Here is a 24,545-nt window from a genome sequence, read left to right as displayed (position 1 = left end):
GACAGAGGTTTCAGGAGGAATAGGAGCAAGAAAAAGGGGAGGGGATTTAAGGAAACTTAAGGAAACTTACTGAGACTATTGCGGATTTAGAAGGGTTAACTATCATGTCAAGGGAGGAGGCCTCACAGGCAGTATCTTGGAGTATGCCCATTGGGTTGCTAAACATGTTTTTATGACATATCTCTAAAATTGTCAAGTCATCGACAAATTTCCACCTATTGTCATAAAGGATTGAAAGGCTGTTAATCATAAGAGAAAAAAGGAGAGGGCCTAGAATAGTCCCCTGAGGAATGCCATTAAATATGGGGAGTTGATCTGAGAAATAATTTAGATATTTAACTGCTTGGGATCTATTAGAGAGAAAAGAGGTAACGAGCTTAACAACGAAATGTTCAATATGGAATTCGTTTATGAGTTTATCTGAGCAAATTGTGGTTAATCAAATCGAAATCTTTTTGAAGATCAATAGAAATCAGATTAAGCCAAGTGTTAGGTTTTTCAAGTAATTTACCCATGGTATCAACAAGATGGATCAGGTAATGAGAGGTTGACGTCGATTTGAGATTATCAAACTGTCTAAGATCAATCAGGGGGGGGGGGGGGTGTGACTTTCATCTTAAGCCAGTCTGTGAGAAAACTTTCATACAATTTTGAAAAAATTGAGGTGAGGGTACTAGGACGAATGCCATCAAAGATTTTTTATTAAACAGAAAATCTTAGATTTTTTGTTTAATAATGAAATATATTATCTGGCCCAGCTATACTTGTGGTATGTTTCAAAATAATCTTATTATATATCTTTCAATAAATGGTAATAATAATCTTTCAATAAATCTTATCTAAAAGTAGCTTTTAAAGGAGCCCTTAAAGAAATCCCTATGATGCTTCGGTGCCCTACTAGCAACAAATGAAAAAAAGCAGAACAAAAAAAAGAAAAAAATATCAGTGCTTTCAAGCAAAAATGTGATTTTGCTTGTTGTTCAAGGAGGGAAAAAGTAAGTTTCCTGTTAAAGGTTTTCAACAATTGTGATACCAATAGCGTACTTTTTGTTTTGCTGTTATACACCGTTTTCGAGGGGTTCCAGACTCTTTTAGAAATGCAATTTTAGAACTTTTTGTTACTATGGGCTGTTTTAAGCCCCTCTAAGGCGCTTAAAATTTTCAAATTTTGACGAAAGTTATACGTAACCCTACTCGAATCAGCAGAGCTGAAACAAATAGCTCTAATGAATTTTTGCCGATGATATGATTTACTTTTACATTTTTAGCGTAAAATTGAAATTAAGAATATAAGTTTGAGAAAAATGCCACATAACACTCTTTGAATGAATATTCTATTCTGCAAGAGGTCTTTACTCTTATATATTCAGCTTACAAACTTAGCTTAAGAATTTCAGTTAGACACTAACATCAAATAATGTCTTTTAAATTAACAGAGCTAAAATAAATGGCTCTAATAAAAATTTGGTTAGACAGAAAGCTTTTAATTAGCATCGTTGCCAGATACCGAGGCGCAGACAGGATAACTGAAATCGGTCAATCAAGTAAGAAATAATCTTGGCAGGATGTCACAATACCTCTCGATAATGCGACGAAGTTTGTCACAAAAATGTCTCGATCAAGGTCGCCACAACGCTCAGTTCCTCAAGTGCTACGATTGCCTAAATTTCCGTGCTGCACAGTGCTTTTCGGTACTACAGTAAAAAATTTACTGTAAGTGTTAAAATAGCACTTTCGTGCTACAGGTGGCAACCCTGCTCTTAATTTGAGCATCTGGGGTAAAACAATTTTACACCATATTCTACATTCAAAGGTGTCACGAAAACAAACTTTTCTAGGATTTTTGAATTTTTTTTTTTAATCAGGGAGATCCACTGTCGCCTGGTCCAACCCAAAGGACATCTCTATCTATTGTAAGGGGTATCAAACATCTCACTGTAGATACCAACACTAGATAGGACCATTGAAATTGCTAAATCATGAAATAGATAATTTGATGCATCACACAAGCCCTTTGTCATGACATATCCTATATCATGAAGTGCCGCGAACATTTCTTGAAAATCAGGGAGGTCCACTGTCCCCTTGTCCTACCCTCAGGCCATTCCTATAAGTGACATTAAGCATTTCACTCGAGATATCAAAAAACCTACCCGTAAATTTGTTAGGCCGTCTCACGTTGCCAGGCTTAAACTTAAACTCCAATTCATGCCAAGGGCCACCAAATTTGTCTGCCCCCTCCAAAATAAGCTCTGGTCTTCCATCAGCTCCAGTCATGCGCCTGAAGAGACCATAGCTCCCAAAAATATTAAAGCTCGAAACTTTATCTGACAACTTGTGCAATTCGGGCCAAATTGATTGATGAACTTCTGAGTTAATTGTTGAATATGAAGGCTGAAACGGTGGAATCACAGATTTATTTGCCTGAATTGTAACCAGGAAAAAGTATTGCAAAACTTAAGGAAGTTAACAGTCACAGCCACCTTTTTCCAATGAATTGCAAAAAGGTCTCCAACAAGACCGCCAGAAGTAGTATACCTCTACAGAGTAAATAAACAAAATTGCTGAGAAATCCCATGCCACTTGAACAAAAAGAAAAAAGAAAAGAAAAAAAACTACTAAATAAAAAATAGTACCATGGGCCCACTGGAACAAAATTTAATTTATAACTTTCTTCTAATTTAACATTAGAATGAATAAATATAAAAATAAGTATAATAAATAAACATAATAAAACAAATATATGAAAATAAATATATACAAATATACAAATTAATAAATACAAAAATGCTGAGGTGGCGCACAGGAACAATAACTAATTTCCAACTTCCTTGAACTGAATATGAAATATAAATATAGAATAATAAATTAGATAATATACAAATATAATAAAACCAATATAATAAATAAATATAATATAATATAAATAAAAAGTAATATAATAAACGAATATTATAAAATAAATGAGTATGAATAAAATAAACATAAATGAAAAATAAATACGAATTAGATATACAAATTAATAAATGAAAATAATAAAGCGGTGGCGCAATGGAACAACAGCTCATTTCCACCTTCAAATAAATTTACTGAATGAACATCATATGTTCATGAACAGAACATCAAATGAACAGAAATGAACATCATATGTATTCATAAGTTTGACTTCATTTGATTTTTAAGCAATAATTGGTTTTCGGTAGATTTTCAAAAACTATATTAGAACTACAACTATAATAGACTCTGATTATATAGACTATAGCTATAAAACTATAATAGAATTATAATAAAACTATATAGATTTTTTTTCTAAAAAAACTTTGGAGATGAAAAATTAAAAATAATTATATAATGATGATAAATAATATAATAGATAAATATTATAAAATAAACATAGCAAAATAAACAAAAATATATTTTAAACATAAAAATTAATCAATGAAAATAATACTGTGGCGGTGCATTAGAACGACAGCTAATTTCCAACTTTCTTTAAATTTAATGAAAACATATAACTTCGTTTGATTTTTAACCAATAGTGGGTTTTTAGCAGATTTTTTTTTAATTTGTCAAAAAAACAATTATTCAAAAAATTTTTATTCAAGAGATTTAATTTATTCAATTTTTTTTTAACTTCTGAAAAAAAAACTTTAGAGATGATAGCCGTACAAAGAGCTGAAACACATTTTTCTTTTCATATGGTAGGATCTGATATATTCCTTTTTGGAGAGCAATATGTGTCATGGTTTACAAAAAGACAAAAAAAAGAAAGCATAAATAAAAGCAGCAAAAAAAAAACAACCGTGTACTGTTATTATTATTATTCATTTATTGCCTGTCAAAAAAGATACAATAGACGGAGTAATCAAAAAGAAAAAAAACGTATATAACATATAACACATACATATAACATAACAAGAACATATAAAGATAACAAAAAGAAAAAAGAAAGGACGCAAACACACATTCACAATTCAAATACATGACAAAAAACACTTCATTATACATTATTTTAATACAAATAAAGTATTTCTAACAAATTGACGACCATGGGTGATGAAAATTTATTTGAAAACGGGCTAAATCATTAATACTAATATTTGGGTCTGCAAGCTTATACAGATAGATAATTTTATGGTTTCTTGTCCGAGGAAGCAAATGTGAAGAAGATTGATCGTAGGTGCTTGTATCTATAACTGTAAAAAATTCCAGAAAGGAGTAATGTAAAGCAGATGCGGATGGGCTATGGCGTTATAGATGGATGTTAGAAAGTGACGGTTGAAGCGTAGTTTGCTTTTTACGACTCCAGCGTAGGTAATACCAATTTTACGCTCAACATGAGATATCAGCAAACGGTGTGTGTGGCCAATTGGAGATGATCCAATTGAATCAACGGCGTAGATGATCCAGCTGGAAGGTCCAGGTACGTAATGTGGTCAACAAATTTGATAAAAGAACCGTCAAGATTTAGGAAAGAAGTAGAGGAATTCACCAATTGAAAAGGACAACTTCGGTTTTCTCAGACTTGAAAGACAGTCCGATTTTTGCATGTTCATCTTTGATGATTTTGAAATTCTGCTCAATGCGCTGCATCGTACGGGTAAGAATCAAGATGTCATCAGTATAACAAATATGAGACACATCGATTCCCCCAAGAATCCAAGAAAGAAGACATTTTCCTGAGCGTCTAGGATACCATGATTGAACGGGGTTGGGGAAGTGATAGCTGCATGTCTAGTCCCTTTCTTAACGGGGATCTGGTACTGAGGCATTACACGCAAATTCAAGGGATTTGATGAGTTTGGTCTCACACGAGAATTATCGCTATTGTAATGGGATCCATGAAGAGTCGACTGGAGGGGTAAACGGGATGGGAGCTTCAAACACACTCTAAGATTCCTATATAAATCCTTGAGAACACGGACAACTGATTAGTTAACGCCTCGAATTGTCATATGAAGAATGATGGACGAATGAATTAAGGAATCAAACGCACGTTTAACGTCATGTCCGGCGAGCATCAGACTTTCTCCTGAAGATTCAGCGCCAGCAAGGGCAGTAAAAACTGCTGTAAGAGCATGTGAACAGCCAAGATTAGCCTGAAAACGCGACTCAGATTTTCCTTTTTGGGAATCAGAGCCATATCACCAATGCAGAACGAAGACGGAAGAAAACCTGTATCAAATATCATTCGCATGAGAAGGCAGAGATGACGCACCAGAACATAACTTCAGTTAATGATGTGTAGAGCACTCACCTTGTCTATCAAATTGTGGTCAACAAATTTGATAAAAGAACCGTCAAGATTTAGGAAAGAAGTAGAGGAATTCACCAATTGAAAAGGACAACTTCGGTTTTCTCAGACTTGAAAGACAGTCCGATTTTTGCATGTTCATCTTTGATGATTTTGAAATTCTGCTCAATGCGCTGCATCGTACGGGTAAGATTCAAGATGTCATCAGTATAACAAATATGAGACACATCGATTCCCCCAAGAATCCAAGAAAGAAGACATTTTCCTGAGCGTCTAGGATACCATGATTGAACGGGGTTGGGGAAGTGATAGCTGCATGTCTAGTCCCTTTCTTAACGGGGATCTGGTACTGAGGCATTACACGCAAATTCAAGGGATTTGATGAGTTTGGTCTCACACGAGAATTATCGCTATTGTAATGGGATCCATGAAGAGTCGACTGGAGGGGTAAACGGGATGGGAGCTTCAAACACACTCTAAGATTCCTATATAAATCCTTGAGAACACGGACAACTGATTAGTTAACGCCTCGAATTGTCATATGAAGAATGATGGACGAATGAATTAAGGAATCAAACGCACGTTTAACGTCATGTCCGGCGAGCATCAGACTTTCTCCTGAAGATTCAGCGCCAGCAAGGGCAGTAAAAACTGCTGTAAGAGCATGTGAACAGCCAAGATTAGCCTGAAAACGCGACTCAGATTTTCCTTTTGGGAATCAGAGCCATATCACCAATGCAGAACGAAGACGGAAGAAAACCTGTATCAAATATCATTCGCATGAGAAGGCAGAGATGACGCACCAGAACATAACTTCAGTTAATGATGTGTAGAGCACTCACCTTGTCTATCCCACAAGACGCTTTCCTTTTGAGTCGAGATATGACTTCTACGACAGCGTCACAAGTAACAACAAAATCAAGATCAAGAGATTAATCAATGACGTTAAGATTTCCAATCCTAAGTATTTGTTTGTATTTATCATCTTTAATTAAGGAAGGCATTCGCATGTATGTCTGGCTGGACTTCCATTCCAAGGCAATTGTATTGACAGACATAAATGTTTAGGCGTGGAAGTCTTGCTGAACCTGCAGATGAACACCGCTTCAAAAAAAAAAAAAAAATTAAAAAAAAAAAATGTTTACTAAATGTTGATTTACTAATGTTAAATACTGAAATAAAATAAAACTTTAAAAAATTCCACAATCCATTCGTTCCCTCTTACTATCTCAGAAATGTCATCTCCCAAATATTTCAACTTCCTTCAATTTCTTCGGTATTTCAAATCCTTAAAATCCACATACATCGTACACAGTACTTCTATGGACAGAACCAGAGTATTAAGAGGGGAAAACTGACCACCCAGTAGAATTTCAAAATAATTTTGCCTTCCGTAGTTCAATTGTCTTGGTTCTCAACGAAGCGCAAACGAGTCTCAAGAAAAGTTTGAGGGGGCTTAACTTGTTTTTGTACAGAACCATTATCGGATTTTTGTTTAATGTGTATCACGACTAAGAAGCGGTCAGCTCTTTTAAATTTTCAGAACGTGGACCTTGTGAACAAGGTATGTACAAAAAAACGAAAAAAAAACGAACAAAACAGACGTTAATAATTTTTATTAGCAACTCATGGATTATTAAGCAGCAGTGATTTTCTTGCTTCAGGTTAAATTTATCAATTTGAAAGGAGCGTCTACTTAGAATGGAGAAAAGAATAAGCTTCGTTTGCTTTAACAGTCCGAGATTCACTATATTAATTTACATTGAATTAGATTATATTATAAATATATAAATAAAATCTATTATATTTATAATAAGTGGATTAGTCAAAAAATTTCCTTCTTTAGGTCTCTAAAATTTTTCTATTTTCTAAGAAAAAAATTCTAAGAACATTTTTTTAAAATTCTAACAAAAAAATTTGGCAATAAGGACAATAAACTGTCACGCATTTTAAGCACTTTAAGATTAGTCCAGCTCTAACAAAAACACTGCTCTTATTTATGGCTTATTTATGCCATTTTAAGTGTGACTTCATCCTTTGTGGTAACATTTTGTTTAAAATTGTTTAAATTAAGTTTCAACATCGCTCCTTGCGTTTTATTCAATAACTTTCATCTTTTTAATTGAAAGCACGCAAAGATAGAATGGGTATTAATTGGTTATGATTAATGATTTAATTTATGTTTTATGATAAAATTTTATGTTTTATGATATTGTTTAATGATATAATGATTAATATGTTTTAATTAAATGTATTAATTAAATGATTAATTATGATTAAATAATTCCACAATAACCGCTAAAAATCCAACCCCCGCTTAGGGACATACGCCACAGATCCTAAAATACTTGCTAAAAGCCCACGAGGCCCAGCAAAGCATCTGGATCTTGCTGTGAAAAAGTATATAGTATCTTCACATACATATCTTAGGTCCCGTCCACATATCATACAATAAAAAATAATTCAGAAATTATACTTCAGAGATATAAATATAATTCGTAATAATATAAATATCAGTAAATATATGAAAATATAAAACATAAACAAGTCTATATATTAAATAAACATAAATTATATATATATATATATATATATATATATATATATATATATATATATATATATAAAATAAACATAAATTAAATTCAGAAATTGCCAATAATCCTTAGTAGTGTTAGCCATATTCAGAAAGGGAGTTACGGGTTTTGAACTCCCTCCCCCACCCCTGAAATTTTTGAACGACTCGCAAAAAGTAATAAAAATGCATATAAACGAAATTTTTGATGAGTTTCGTAATTCCCCCCTGAACAAAATTCCTGGATACGCCCTGTTGCTGGTAATCTTTTTTTAGAATGAACAAATTGATTGACAGATATAATGAAAATAACTCACAAGACTAAGCAAAAAAAGCTTGCAAAAAATTGCAAAAACTGAATCCCACAACAAGCTAAACTTCTTGGGCCAAATAATCCTTAATAGTTCTAGTCAAGCCCGTATTCAGAGGGGATGTTACCAGTTTTGAAGCCCCCTCCCCTGAAAATTTTCGTCCAATTCGTAAAAAATAACAAAAATGCATATAAACAAATTTTTGTTGTGCTTTGTAACGTCCCCCCTCCTAGAACAAAAATCCTGGATACGTCCTAGTAAAAACAATTTTTTCAGAATGGATAAATTGATAGATTGAGAGACATAATAAAAGAAATACTTACAAGACTAAGCAGAAAAAGCAGCATTGCGAAAACTGAAAACATGAAATTCCTGCCATAGCTTGAGTACTCATAGATTTGCTTCCAAATAGCCAACACTACACTGCATCCACCAAGGAGAATAGAAGCTACTGTTGCATAGTAAACAAATTTAACAAATTGTGAATAACTGAAACCTGAAAATTTAGCTATTATCATTAAATTATTATATTATTGTTGTTACATAATAAAATTATCATATTATTATTTAGCTATTATTATATTATATCACATTATATTGCAATTCATTCCAGAAAAATTTCAATCAAAAAGAACTTACATACTAGAAAACATAAAAGGAAATAAATATACAATGGGTTAAAATTTCTAGAACATGACTATACATTACAGGAAATATGTGAACAGCAAGGACACTCGTTTATCTCAGTAATGCAAGACATGACTTTCAACTTCCTCCATAACACTTCCAATTTTAATTCCATAAAAGATTCTTAATTTTTCTTTTAAGTATAACCTCTTACAGCAAGAAAAACCCGGAACCCAATCAAGCAAGCATATCAGCTGGTAAAGAAGTGTCGGTCATGTTTCATAGGTCTTTACTTATTATAGTCATCTGCGGAGTTCTTCCATGAAAAGGGGGGAGGGAGAGATGTTTCAAAACAGGTTATTTTTGTAAAGTCACAGGTATATATTTGTTTAACATCTATTCACGCACCATCTACAAAAATAAATTATAGTGGAGCCTTACAAAAAGAAAAAAGAAAAAGAAACCAGCTTCAAAAAAAAAGAAATGTTAGGAAAGGACTACTAATGCTAACAGTAGACAAAACCCTAAAAAATAAAATTCGATAACTATATTTACATCAAACGAATCAGCTTTTGTGATGGTTTAAATTTTGTACACTTCATTAAGTTTAAAATTACCTATTAAAAGTTATGAGCCAAATAAAATTGACTTAATTAAAAAAAAAAGAAAAAAAAGGGAAACATCCCTCATACACAGGACTACTACTAATACAACACTAACGATACAACTACTTCTGCTACCACCAAAACTACTGTGATTTTAGTACTATGAAGGCTAAGTCTATGAAGGTAAAAGTTGAGTGAAAATTGATGGCAAATTCGAACAAAAAAAAAGACACTATGTACATTTAGATTCTCAAAATAGCTATGGTACGAAACAGGTATATTTGTTTAAGTGTTTCGTTTTTTATGTTTTGTATTCTAAGGAGGAGGTGTGTTGCTGAACTGGACACTCTCCTCCTTAGAATACCAAATATACCGTCAAAAGTCTCATCACAAAGGACATGAAAAACAAAGCAAAGGACATGGACATGAAGGACATCACAAAGGACATGAAAAACTTGGGAGGACTTAAAATACCAGCAATAAGACTTACTGTTTTGGGAATAAGAACAGAAGCGCTATAAGCACTACAGCTTAATAAGCACTACTCTGCTATAATTAAGCTTCCTTTATGTTATAATTCTGCTAAGCACCTTAGCTATAAGCACTACTTCCTTTATGTCTTAATTCTGCTAAGCAGCTTAGCAGAATTAAAACATAAAGGAAGCTTAATTTACCTAGGACGTCAGTAAAGATAGAGCATTCTAGCATGAAAGACGAGCGAAGAGATATTATGTGGGACTAGTGATCATTCTGGGAGCAGTGAAGATGTTAAAAGTAGAATAGCCAAGGCTCAGTGTTGTTGTTTTTTTACAAGTTGAAAACAGTTTAGAGGAACAGGAAGATAAGTCTGCAAACTAAGATTAGAATATTGGAAGGTACAGTGATGACAGTGGTCATATATGGCTGTGAAGCATGGACGCTCCGAAAAAAGGACGAAGATTTGATATTTTCCACATAAATCACCTACGGAATTCTTTGGGTACCCAACTGACTGACTGTATTACAAACAGTAGGCTATACGAAAATGTGGTTCAATCCCGCTTTATAGGGCTACAATGAGAGAAAGGTTGAGATAGCTTGGGCACGTTCTGCAGATGAAGGATGACAGATTGCCGAAAATTGTTCTTTTCGGCCAACGATCTAGGGCTAAACGGAGAGCAGGTCGTCCGTGGTTGGGGTGGGAGGATGTCGCAAAGAAAGATTTAAGGGAAATGAATAGAATCTTCTTTGAAAGGTGTGGAGAGGAAGGCTTTGAATAAATTAAGCATTAGAAAGAGCGTGCATAACAGTGTTGGCCTCAGGTGGCTTGGTGCTGCGGTGAGTTGTTAGTAGTAGTAGGTGCCCAGTCAAGCAATACTTCTTGAGGACACCAATGCTTGTCATAGCAAAACGGATTCAAAGATGCAGTTTATATTATTCCTGGAGATCTAGCATTTTCGTCGAAACTTAGAAACGGTATATTCTAAAGCATTCATGTACGTTTTTTTATCGACACTCAACGTTCCTTCGTGTGCGAAAAGCATCGATCTGTTGGATCACCCTATCTCGTCCATTACAATCTTTTTTAGTTTTCGTCGCCAAACTGTTCAGAACTGATTGAGCAGTCTTGCCATAGCTTGTATAGCTTTGATAAGAGATCCCTTCATGGATCTTGTCCCATATGAAATCCCTTCATGGATCTTAATGGATGACCCTATCTTGTCCCGTCCATTACAAGCTTTTTTGGCAAGTGTAGCCATACTATTCAGAACTGATTGAGTAGCCTTATCATAACCTGTATAGCTTTGATAAGAGATCCCTGAATGGATCCGTTAAACTTGGCAACACTGGCAAAATTTGATACTGTCCTAAAAACTTCATAATTTTGAAATATCCTTAGAAAATCGTAGCTTTTAAGTACAAATGCAAAAATATTTTTAATTTGATGTCTTCTGAAAATTAGAAAATTATTTAAAACAATTTTTATAACCTTTTTGCATTTATTAGTTATCACTGTTCTTATATTATTTCCCACATTATACACATTTTTTAGATTTTCATTTTACTTTATATTTCATTTTTATTTTTGTATATGTATATTTTCAATATTTTATATTATTTTCATCATTCAATATTAATTATCATCAAAACGACAAAGGGAACAAAACGAAACACCTAAAATGGAGAAAAGATTAAGCTCCGTTTGCTTTAACAGTCCGAGATTCATTATATTAAAATTTATATTAAGTTTTATGCATAAAGATAGTATATCTTTATGCATAAAGTAAAAGGCTTTTAGTTTCATGTCTTCTAAGAAATACAAAATTATTTTCAATTCATCTTCATTTTTTAGGTATCATCGCTTTTATGAGAACTTATTAACAGCACGACAAAAAGAACATTTTTATATTTTTTATATATATTTTATATTTGATTTTTATATTTGTATTTTTAATATAAACCTATACAACAAGTATCTATTGTGATATATTATCTATATATTATCTATATATATATATATATATATATATATATATATATATATATATATATATATATATATATATATATATATATATATATGTGATATTATCTATATATTATCTCTACAGATAATATACCAAGTATATATTATCTCTACATCTGACAATAATCTTTAATGTTTCAATTTTCCGCGATTATTTTCCAACATTTTAACGCGTTTAGTGTATTTTAACGCGTTTAACTCCTAAAATAGTAATGAAGCATCACAGACACATCCTTGCAGCACGCCAGATAAATTTTTTAAATCTCTCCGAGCATACGAACTTAGATTTACAGGGAGGACTAACCTCCGAAAGGCTTGAAATGGTAACAAACATTTAGGTTGGGGACAAGACACACACCCCACCCCACGGATAAAGCTAGCAACGGGCAATGCTTTTTTCCGCTTGGATTAAAACTCGTATCTGAAAATCTTACAGATAAAAGGATCCCCATTTTTAAAACAAAATTATTCGTTCACCGGAAAATGAGGCTTCAAAAAGAGCCAACTAGCTTTTTTATCTGAACAGTTTGAAACATCAAGTCCCAAGTCAATTGAAAACTATTACACAATAGGAAATTTTACTTTCAGGACACGGTTCGCCCTTAAAACCGCGGCTCAGAAAAGGCCAGAATTTTTCTTTTTTTTATTGGCTCGAAACTTTCATACGTTATTGCTTGGACCAAGAAAACCACACATGTTTGTTCAGTGGGGGAAGGATGTAAGGGAGGCCAGAAATGGGCCAAACTTTACGGTAAAAAAATTAAGGAATCATCACCTAATCATCTTCCCCTGCTTCGTTTTTGGCGATTTTTACATCTTTTTCAATAATAACAATAATAAAAAAAAGCTAACCAACTTCAAATTGGACACTCCAATCATCATGAATAGTCACCGGGAAGAAATAAGGAACAACGATCCCCAAACTCCCAGCAAAAACTGTGCTTATCAAACCAACTCGATCACATCCACACAGAGAATTTACTGGAAGGAAGAATTCTTCATCAACAACTGATAATGCCAAAACAATCGTCAAGATATTGAAAAAATTATAATTTCCCGTCAGGATTATCATCAGCATAAGGAGAATCTAGAACAAAGAAAATTAGATTCTTTTTATAAAAACAACAAGTAAACAATAGGGACTTTACCTAGGACAGTGAAACTTTATTAAACCTTAAGAATACTCCGGCTCTATATCCAAGAGTCGTCCAAAACAAACTAGGTATAAATGAGGGCGCCCTCAAGAGCCCCCCTCAGCAAATAAATAAAATAATACTTCCAACAAAATGGGATCTTTAAAACTAAAATTAAAAAATAAAAACTGTCCCAGAAGTAAAATTCAACCAAGACTTGTTTAAACTTATCTAAAGACAAGAAGTTATTTAAGTAACCAAAACTATTAAAAAAGGAGTTTCGGTAGAAATATATGCACTAAAAGAATTTACTTTTTATGTTGATTACAAATATATAAAATTTATAAATTTATTTATAAAAAAATATATAAAATATCATATGTTACGAGCCAGAGAAAATAAGTCCCATTTTCGAAAAAGGGGGAAATCATCCTCTACATTATTAGTACATATGTACATAATAATGTACATATAAAATTATGTAAATTATTATTATTACTTTACATTTTTACTTTATTATTACTTTATACTTTACTATATTATTACTTTATTTTTACTTTACAATTTCACTTTATTATTACTTTATACTTTACTATATTATTACTTTACATTATTGTTATTACTTTACATTTAAATCAAAAATGCTCTCACAACAGACGACATTATCAAGACAATAGTAAAAGAGGAAATTAAAACAGATCATACTATAGAAGGAATTTACAAAAAAGGGTTAAAATACTACGCCTAATCGTTAATTTGAAGAGTTAAAATACTACGGTTAAATCATACTGCGGTTTTTAAATTTACAGAAAAAGGGTTAACAAAGGAAATCAGTGCCATCAAATGTTGTAAGAAGCAATATAATACTGTATTCACAAACATATGTACACGATGTACACGATGTACACAATGTACACATATATGTACACGATGGGTGGGCGATAGAGATTTTCTCCTCCTAAAAAAAATGAATAATAGCTGCCTAAAAATATTTGTTTAGCATTTCTGATAAATCCCCCCCCCCCCCAGTAAAAATTCCCCGTCACTTAAGATTTGGCCGCATTGGCCTGTTTACAGAAATGCTATATTGCACAACAATTGACAACTAGCACAAATCAAATGTTCCATATGAAATGCTTTTTATCCATAAAAACCAAAAGCTTCAAAAAAACAAATAAAATAAATAAAATAAATAAACAAAAATAAAAAAAAAAAAAATATTCTTCTTATAACAAGTTCAGGTAAATGTGCAAAAAAAAGAAATAAAAAGACCTTCCATTAAAAAGACAATAAAAGACAGAAGAAATAAAAGAAGAAATAAAAAGACAATTTGCTTTATCTAGTTAACTTATAATTTACTATTTACTTTTTACAAAATACTATTTATACTTTTTATATGATATTATACGGTATCATATGACATATACTTTCATATTTATATATTTTATATGATATCATACGATATCATATGATATATACTTTCAATGATATCATACGAATTAGTCTGACAGTCAAAATCTTTCGTTTTAGTTTTCAACCAAATACAAAAAACGTGCAAGATTTCTGATAGTCTTGCCATCGGCCTCCGATTTCAACCCCAATACACTGTAAATATTAAAGTTTAGATCAACAGTATGTACAAAATATGTACAAGGGAAAGTGTACAGGTATGTACAGTATGTACAAGTGGAAATAATCCACTTAGTTTTTAGGGGAAAAAAACGCCCTTTAGAACATCAATGTGTAGAAAAAGCTATTGCTAAATTTTGATACAAATGTCAAAATATTTCCCAGTTTCGGAAAATATTTGTCAAATCCAATTGGATTTCACTCCAGCAGAACCTTTGTACAAGTTCCTACAGAGTCAGATTCATTCGGTACTAGTTGTATGATAGGAAGTAATGTGTTTTATATTCTTAATATATTTGTTCATGTGTATTCTAAGTGAGTTGTATGTTTTTAGTGTTTTTTTTAAGTCAAGGCAATACATTATACACAAAAAGGGTTATTTACTATATAACCATATTACTATTTTACAATATATTATGCTATATTATTTACTAAATAACTCGCTATAACGAGCACCGCTTTTGGCAGACATTCACCATGCGGGGCTATTGCATCACGGGCTATTGCCCTCTTCCCGCCAATTGGTGCCCCTGTCGACAGGATTATGATATTATGTTTATCATTTCGTAGCTTTTGTTTTCGAAAAGAATATAAATGAATTAATGATATTTTTGGATGCATGTGGGAAGAGGCTAATATATATATATATATATATATATTAATCAGAAAAGGGTTATTTACTATATAACTTTGTTACTATTTTACAATACATTAAACTATATTACTTACAATATAACTCGCTATAACGGCTAACAGGACCTCTTTGCACCACCCTTGGAAAATATTCACCCTGCTACATTACGGAAAAAATTCTGAAACCCATGCCTCTTCCCACAACACATGACAAGAATCCACCGTGTGGCACGCACATCCGCGACGCTTTACCTACAACGCTTTCCATGACACCACACCCCCTTCTACCACACATGGCACGCAACACCTAACGTGCAAAATTTTTCAAAGTGGAGAGCCCCTTCGTTTCTTGATCAATCCTCCTAAAAACTCAGCACACAAGATCAATTAGTCCAGCCCATATTCCAGCAGGGGTGAGGGGGACAATCGGGGAGCACGGCTTAAAAGAATACTTTTACTAAGTATTTTCATCGAATAATACCCTTTTTTGGTATTTCCATTGAAAAACTGAAAAATTAGCTAAATTACCCCCTAGACTGAAGAATACGTGTCGCATCCCCTACTTTTCCGTAAATTGACGCCCCTGTATATTTTTATTTCGATGCCAAGACACATAAAAGTCTCAGTTTCTACAAAATATATTAAATCTTTTTTTCTAACTTGCAGAATTTTCTAACTAGCAAATATTTTTTCTACAACCTGAATGCCTTAAAAACGTCTTTGTACAAAAAGAAACCGGCTGTTAAAATCCTTCAAAAAACACAAAACAGTCGTTTCAGTCTTCACATTCTCCTGCAAAATTTCCGTCATGCAGCTTTTGAAAATAAGACCTCAATTAATTTCATTTAACACCTTAATTAACACTTTTTAATTGCATAACGCCAATTTGAATTACCAAAGCCAAAGCGTATTCGAGGCCAAAAATTACCTGACCATATGCTGCGATCCTTCTCAGTCGCTTAGATGGGGCATAAAAGAGGAATGGTAAAGCTATCTCAATAACAAAAGTCATAATGACAGAAAACTGATGAACGCCTTTGGGGAGTTGATAGAACCACCATGCTAGACGAGTGGGAAGGCACTGAGATTCGTAATGAACTGGCAATGCTAAAAATATATAATTAGAGCGTTAGAAGTCAAAATTCAAAGAATATAGGCCGAATCGCGATATTAGATGCCGGTTCTGGAACCACGGAGGGAGGCACAAAAGGTACCGAGAAAATTTAAAATAATAAGTCCGGATGGAATTCAGATTTTTAGGCTTCGGAATTGGAAGAAAACCAGATAAAAAAAGAATAGAATGATCGCAAAATGAAGAATATAATTTCCCAAGCGCTTTTCTATTGTACCTCCCTCTATTTGCAACAATTTTTGAATATCCTATCTGAATTTTTTTTTTTTTTTGCATTAGAAACTTCAGAGCCCGAAGCGTTTTGAGATTATTAGTAATGTGAAGACCAAGCCACCGAAAAGAAGAGACACTGGGAATGTATTATGTATTTGTTTCTTTCTTTCTTTGTTTAGACCAGGGCAATTCGTATCGAAGGAGTTGTAGAAACTTCGAAAAGGACTCATTCAATTGAAAATTGAAATGGCTAGTGCCCTTTTTAATAGTATAAAGTGATTGGAGGGCAACTAACCCCCCTCTCAGGCCCACCATTTCCCCGAACACATTCAATCAAAATTTTGAGATAGTCATTTTATTCAATGTAGTAGAAAGGTCCGGAAATTATGTCTTTGAGGATGTAAAACCCCTCACAGCCCCCTGGGCAAAGGTTGTAAGTTATGCCCTGGCGGCATATAAGTTTTTTATAGATAGCGTTGTCGTAGAAACTTCAAAAAGGGACTTATTCAATTGGGAATTCAGAGGGCTAGAGCCCTTATTAATAGTCAAACTAACACCCCCAGAATGCCAAGAGTAAAAGAACACAAAAACTATAACGTCAGGAGAATATAACGTCAACAGAATAAAAAAGTAAAACAGAATAAAATAAAACTATAAATAAAACAACAGAATACAATAAAATAATAAAATAAAACAACAGAATAAAATAAAACTATAACGTCAAAAGCAGAATAATAGCACCCAGTGGCACTAGAAAAAAAGGAAGAAAAATTGGAATGAAAAGTTCTGGTTTACATTTTGAGTTAGACCAAATTCCATTTATCGACATGGCTTAAATCAACTTACAGAAAGTACACAGATACATCGACACTTGATACCTAGGTTCTTCAGAAATAAAGAGCGTTTTTGTAATTGAAAGGAATGAAGATAAAAAGAATTAGAAAAATTGGTTCTTAAATTATGGTTTAGAACGGTTCTTGAACTAACCTTTTCATTAAACAGCGGTTTCTAGATGGCATACTAGAGAGAAGCGTCATGGGAGAATGTGCAAAAGATTACTTCGGAATAAAAATTAAATAAGAGAAGGCAAGTCATCAAACATATGAGCTTAAACCTCTATAATGAGTATCTCCAACAACGAGCATTGAAAATATTCAATTTTAAAAAGTCAAACTCTTAAACTTCAAACAAGGTCAGCACAAACATCGCGTTTTCCTCCAGGGTATGTTTGCAAATGATAAGCTTTTCTTTTACAAAAAGTAGCGTATTCTTGGCAAATAATTTTAAATTAATAAAACATGAACATTCAAAATTGAACAATTAAACAGAGAAAATTTGCTTGGCCAAACCACCAATTAGTGTATAAAGTGAGGTAGTATGTAATTTCCTATATCATACACTATAAATATTCCAACATACTGAGAAAATCTTTCAATCCAAAAGTCAGCCTAAAAAAACACTCTAACTGAGCGATATACTAGAAAGAAATCTCAGTTTGAAAACTAGTGCAAAATAAGCGCTTATTGAAACAACCCTTTTACATTTAAAATTACGACGTCTGGCCAGCCCTTAAGTCAGCATACAAATTCTCAAAATGAGTGTTAATCTAGGAAACAAAAATCATAGTTCAAAATCTGGCATTACGAACACCCATATTGAACAAATACGCCCGCGTATAGTTTGAGAAGTGCTGCATCAATAAAAAAAAAAAAAGAAAAAAAAAAACAGAAATTGAACAATTAAAGCAGCCTTTTTTTTAGATAAATGTAAAGAGCGATGCTGAAACTCAAAACAAACACGAATTTGCTATATATATATACTATGAGGGGGCTTTCCCTCCCACTCTTTTAAATTTCAACCTATTAAAAACACTAATCATACTCTCCACAAAGCATAAGCTAAACTGCAACATAAAAAGTACGGAATCCAGGTGGTGGAAGCCCCTAATGGCAAAAAAGGGCACCTGAAATTTTATTTGAAATCCCCCCCCCACCAAACACCGACACATTAAAATTTTTCGCATGCTGACCAATGGTCTGCGTTGCGCAGATACCGACCTCCTGATTCGATGCCTTCGGCCGGGAGTGCAATGTGTGGTTGGGTGCAAATCATCCAACGCTTCCCGTGTTTTTCTCCCAGATTTCCCCAGGTACCTATTTAGAGCTGGGTCGACTCTCGCTCAGCTTAACGGGTCACACCATTCACCCCCGTTCCAACCCCAAGAACCAACGACAACAGGACTCGTGCCCCTGACCCCCCATACCAGCGCTATCCACTCGGCTTGGATATGACAAAATGACCGTCTATATCTATTTAGTCAGTAAGAAACAGAAAAAATACAGTAAGAAACGGGAAAAAATAACGAAATATGAAAATAAGTTGTCATATAATGAATATTATAATCAATACGTTGAATATCATGACACGCGTAAAATTTGGGTTGACACCCAGACATACTAACGTCAAATAAAATACCAAGGACATCAAAATAAAAACAGTTTTTGGTCCCTAAACCCATTTCAGTCTGTTTGTAACTGGAAACAAAAATTTTCCAGGATTTTTTTTTAGGCTTGTTTCAACACTATGAAGGTCTCAAGGCAGTACCAAATTTTGTCAGTGTTGCCACGAAGAAAATTTCATTATTTTAATTTCAAAACGTTTTTTATTCGTCAGTATTCAAATATTGTATTAAAAACCTGCTGATTCTCAAAGACTACTACACCTTCTGAATCTGTTTGGTATTTTTAGATTTTTTTTTTCACCCATATTTCTTTTTTAATATGATAACCGCTACTACAAAGAAAAGAAGAAAAAATGTATAACACACATAACGCACATGGAGATCCTTTGAAAATTAACTCGCTTATTCTATTTTTTTTATAGGTATTTATGGTTGAGTAGGTTTCCACTTAACGAATTCAACCAGTCAGATTTCACAGATTGACGGTTAATAAAAAGGAGGGGCTTGTACAAGGAGGGGCTTGTACAAGGATACATTTGAGTGGTAGATCATATAAAAACAAGAGGAATGTGAAGAGAGCCCTAAAATATGAATTAAGGAGGTGTGAAGTGGAGGCTATGAATAAAAATATTGAAGATTTGGAAGATGCAGCCAGATGGCACAGCAGTAAAATATTGTGATGACATGTTGCTGGGGATAGTCACTAGTGTTGACACCGTGGTTGGGTGATTTTCGGGGAACCAATTTTTATTCGGGGAGCCAGTTCTCTGCATCCCTTCCCTTCGAAAAAAAAAACATTTATTATTACCACTCCTTCCCTGAAATTTCGGCAGCACACACCCATAATTTAACCTTTATTTTGTTTTGAATTTACATTTTATTTTGAATTATTTTGAAAGAAAATAATATTGAATTATATTGAAAGAAAATAGTCAATCTGGACTTGTCCCAGTTAAAGATAGGAACAGGGATAATATTAGTGAGAAGGAAAGTGTTAAAGAGGTATGTGCAGAATATTTTGAGAACGTGCTAAACCTCGATAGAGTTACAGGAAAAGATGTAGAAATGAATGAAAATGTTTTTCATACTTTGGATGGGAAGAAAGATTAATTTTGTGAGGAAGAATTAGCCACAGTACAAAAAGGATTAAAATATAATAAGGCCCTGGTACTGGTAGTGTAGCAAATCAGTTTTTTTTTTTTAATATGGTGATTATGAAGTTAGAGATAAATTACTATAAATATAATTTTTGAAACAGGAAAAGTACGTAGCGATTTCAGGGAACTTTAACTAAACCCCTCTATAAGAAAGGTGATAAGAGTGAGTGTGATAATTATAGAGGCAGTGCTTGGTTTCTGTAGGAAACAAATTATTTATTATGATCATATTTTTTAGACTTAGAGATGCCATAGAAAAAATTTTGACAGAAGAGCAGTGTGGTTTTAGGAAGGCGAGAGGATGCGTCGACCAAATTTTCACTCATGGATTAATAAATAAGAAGTACCTGAGCAGTTAAACTCACTTAGTCCTCAGTTCTATCGATCATAATCAAGCGTTTCGTTCAGTTGACAGAAGAGCTTTTGCAAGGGTCCTATTCTTGTATGGTATGCCAGATAATTACAAGTGATCTGTGCTAAGTAAGAGAACAACATTGCAACGGTTAAGGTAGGAAATGAGGTTAGCAGCTGTTATTTTATGAAATCAGGAGTTAAGCAGGGTTGCGTCTCATCCTCATTTATATGGATCATTTTGATGGACTTTGTCCTAAGGAACATACCAAAGGTAACGGGAGAATATGGAGTCAATTGTGAAGTAAAATTCTCCTAGTCTTAGACTATGTTGATGATTTGAGCAACCTAGATGAAATGTTTGCAAAATAAACGAGTTTTCGGTTTAGGGAGTTCAGGATGCAAGAATCGGTTCGAAAATTAATTGTAAGAACAATAAATTCCTAACACCAGAAATAAGTGAAATAAAGAGGAGATAAGATCAGTTAAGATCGGTTAAGGATAAGATCGGTCAAGTGGACAGCTTCACTTATTTAGGTAATATTATTAGTAAGGACGGTGATGGCACTGAAAATGCTAAAAGTGGAATAGTCAAGGCCTAAGGTGTATTTTCACAGTTGAAAAAAGTTTGGAGGAACAGGAAGACAAGTCTGCGAGTAAAGACTAGAATATTGGAAGCTACAGCGATGATAGTGGTCAAAAATGGTTCTGAATTGAGGGCGCTCTGAAAGACAGAGGAGGATTTACTAGATGCTTTCCAGAGATATTGCTTATGGACCGTGTTGGGTATCTAACTGGATGACCGTATTTCAAGCAGTAAGCTGTGCGAAATGTGTGGTTCAATTCCGCTTTCTGGGGTTATACTGACAAAAAGGTTGAGATGGTTAGGGCACGTTCTGCGGATGAAGGACGACAGGTTGCCGAAGATTGTCCTTTTTGGCCAACCGTCTAGGACTAAACGAAAAGGTCGTCTTCGGTTGAGATGGGAGGATGTCGTAAGGGAAGATTTAAGGGAAATGGGGATTTCAGGGGAGGGTGTAAGGAGGGAGGCTTCGAACATATTGGGATGGAGAAAGAGCATATGTAGCTGTGTTTGCCTCAGGCGGTTTGATGCTGCTATAAGTTGTTAGTAGTAGTAAAATAGATTTTATTTTCAATGTTCTTGGTACATCAAGTTTTTTCACCATCAGCACCATCAAACTGATGGTGCAGCCACTGATCAGTTTTACAACTCCTGAAGCAAACATAAGTAAAAAAATTAGCCATGTAACAAGCTCCCTTGCAATTATAGATCTTGGTCCAGTCCCATTGGATAAGGAAGGAGGACTTTCTTCAACATTTTCTTTTTGTACTTTCATTGAGAATAATCGAAAAACGACAAAATCAATCCTGGTAAATTTTAGTTTTCAGGTATGAATAGACCTAAAATGGGTCCAGGGAGCAAAAATGGGTCCAGGTTTTCAGGTATGAATAGACCTATTCAATTTTATTTGAAATTTCAATTTTATTTGAAATCCCCCCCCCACCAAACACCGACACATTAAAATTTTTCGCATGCTGACCAATGGTCTGCGTTGCGCAGATACCAACCTCCTGATTCGATGCCTTCGGCCGGGAATGCAATGTGTGGTTAGGTACAAATCAATCCTGGTAAATTTTAGTTTTCAGGTTTGAATAGACCTAAAATGGGTCCAGGGAAAAAAAATATTTTTACTTTAAAAATTGTTTCTTACCATTCAAACTCCACCAAAGTGGACAACCACTGGTTAGTTTCACAACTCCGGATGCAAACATAAGTCTAAACATTAACCATCTGACAAGCTCCATTGCAATAATAGATCTTGGTCCAGCCCCATTGGATGAGGAAAGAGGACTTACAAATATTGACAAAAAGCCCGCTTCAAGCAGTAATTGGTCCCTGAAAAGACCCAACAAAGTTCTTAGTGAATAACATTTTGATAAGGACCAAAAACAGAAAATTTGAAACTTCCTACATCATGTATTGAAAAACTCCTCAAAAACAACTGAGTACGCGACCAGAACAAGAAAATAACCAACTTGAGCATCAATTGTAGTCAATGGGAATCATAAATATAGGAAAAAAAACTCAGCTAATCTAAACCAATCGGCGCCACTTAATTTCTCCTCCAAAATTTAACGGTCTTATTGAGGCCCTTTACGCGTAAAGTTTCAAAACTATTGGAAAAAAAATAATCTTCTGTCAATTTTGAAATGTCACGAACCAATTTATTTGTTTATTTTTTACGTTTTTTTTCTCTCTCTTTCTTGTGTGTTAGTTGTCGTTTTCTTCTAGATGGTTTGAATTTTTAAAAAGCTGTTTTTTGTGCTTTTTTTATTATTATTTTTTTCGCTGAAAAAGATTCCCGGACGTGGAGGCGATATATTCGGACTTTTTATAATTTAAAGTTGTATTGCTGTTTTTTTGTGTGTTTGTTGCACCGCTTTATTCAAATTAAACCCTTTTTTTTTCTCTTAAATTTTTGTAAATGGAAAAACAGTGTGGTCTAAGAAATTATTTTCATGAATCCATAAAACCTCTTTTTCCAAACATGCTCTCCTCAAGTTCGTTTTGCAAAGTGTACCACTTTACAAAGTGTATCCAGTAGGTTGCAAACTGAACGAAAAAAAGAAGTGGGCCTTTTTGTTGTTTAAAAAGCAAAAAGAGGTCAAGGAATTAATGCAACCACAAATGTTTATTTTTTTTTGTTTTCATTAAGGGTCCCTTGTCCCTGCCCTGTAAGTTACAAGAAGATCAGCAAAAAAACGTCCAACTTTTGGCACTACGAATCGATCGATGCAATTAAATTTTCCTTCCAATTATTTTCGCTCCTATTAAGGTCCCCTATTTGCTCTCGTTGAGGTCCTCTAAGATCTAGTTTACTTTCACTGAAAATTTCAAGTCAATTGGAGAATAATAATGTTTGGCCCATTTAAGAGCGGTTCGAATCAATAAAACCTCTTTTTCCAAATATGACTCTTAGGTTCGTTTGGCTCAGTGTACGTATCCAGTAGGTTTCAAGCTGATCGAAGAAAGAGGTTAGCCTATTTTGGCCGTCACGAATCAATACACCCAATTTTTTTCAATATTTCTTTTTCTTCCTCGGGTCTTCTTTCTGTGTTCCCTTGTCCCTATCTACACGTCCTGTAAGTTTGAAGCGAATTGATAAAAAAAAAATGGATATTTTTACATCACGAATTAAGGTAGTCATTTTTTCAACATTTTTCTTCATTTGTTGAACCAACGGGACATCCCTCGGCTTAATTTACATACCTTTTAATTATGAGCTAATCAGAGGAAACTTTTTTTGGGTTGGATTTCAGTTTAAAGTGTAGATACAACCAATTTTTTTGCCAAAATGTTTCTACTTCACTGAGGTCTGACTTCAATCCGACATACCCCTTTATTTTCAAGGCTGTCAGAGAATAAACAAATGCTTGGCCCATTTTAGGGAGGCACGAGTTCTTAGTTATAGCTTCTGTATAAGGACATAACTTGCCAAAAAGCCTATGAATGTAATTATGGCCCAAATAGAAGAGCATTGTCTTTATGGACTTGGAATCAAACATTCGAAGTCCAGTAACTTTTTCTGGCTTGGGCTGAACACAATATTATGAGCCTTGGCAGATTTGAAAAAAAGTTTATGGGGCATTGTTGGGCCGAAGAGGTGTTTTTCAAGTTTTTCTTTTCTGTGCACTGAGATCCTCAATAGCGCAAAGCAATAACAAGGATAATTCTCAGCCAGTAAAAAGGGAAATTAAAAAAGTTTATATATTCGAAAGAATATTTGGGCCAAGCCATCTTCAGTAGTTAAAAATACAGAACAAAAACATGGGGCGCTGAAGACGGCTTGACGAACGTCTTCACCAAAATATCTGTTGCGTTTCGTATTTCGGATTCACTGACTGAAAACGATCCTTGTTGTTGCTTTGTTCTTTT

At 33.8% G+C, this 24,545-nt stretch overlaps 1 protein-coding gene across 2 annotated transcripts in view; it reads right to left on the bottom strand.

Moving 5' to 3' along the window:
- Nucleotides 1-24,545, bottom strand: part of LOC148939828 (lipase maturation factor 2-like) — a 174,613-nt gene that overhangs the window by 32,446 nt on the left and 117,622 nt on the right. The window contains exons 4-8 of one of the 2 annotated variants that reach the window (XM_089106279.1): nucleotides 22,321-22,505; nucleotides 16,202-16,380; nucleotides 12,731-12,965; nucleotides 8,464-8,636; nucleotides 2,154-2,394 (exon numbers count right to left, since the gene is read on the bottom strand). In XM_089106279.1, coding sequence (XP_088962405.1) covers nucleotides 2,154-2,394; nucleotides 8,464-8,636; nucleotides 12,731-12,965; nucleotides 16,202-16,380; nucleotides 22,321-22,505 — 1,013 coding nt within the window. The remainder of the gene's footprint in view (nucleotides 1-2,153; nucleotides 2,395-8,463; nucleotides 8,637-12,730; nucleotides 12,966-16,201; nucleotides 16,381-22,320; nucleotides 22,506-24,545) is intronic. The other variant, XM_089106280.1, reaches the window with a different exon arrangement.

This window comes from Artemia sp. Qi Xiang Cuo, chromosome 20 (genome assembly GCF_049724085.1).
Source record: "Artemia sp. Qi Xiang Cuo chromosome 20, ASM4972408v1, whole genome shotgun sequence".
NCBI lineage: Eukaryota > Metazoa > Arthropoda > Branchiopoda > Anostraca > Artemiidae > Artemia > Artemia sp. Qi Xiang Cuo.
The sequence above is the reverse complement of the archived record's forward strand: the minus strand, read 5'-3'. Positions and strand labels throughout refer to the sequence as shown.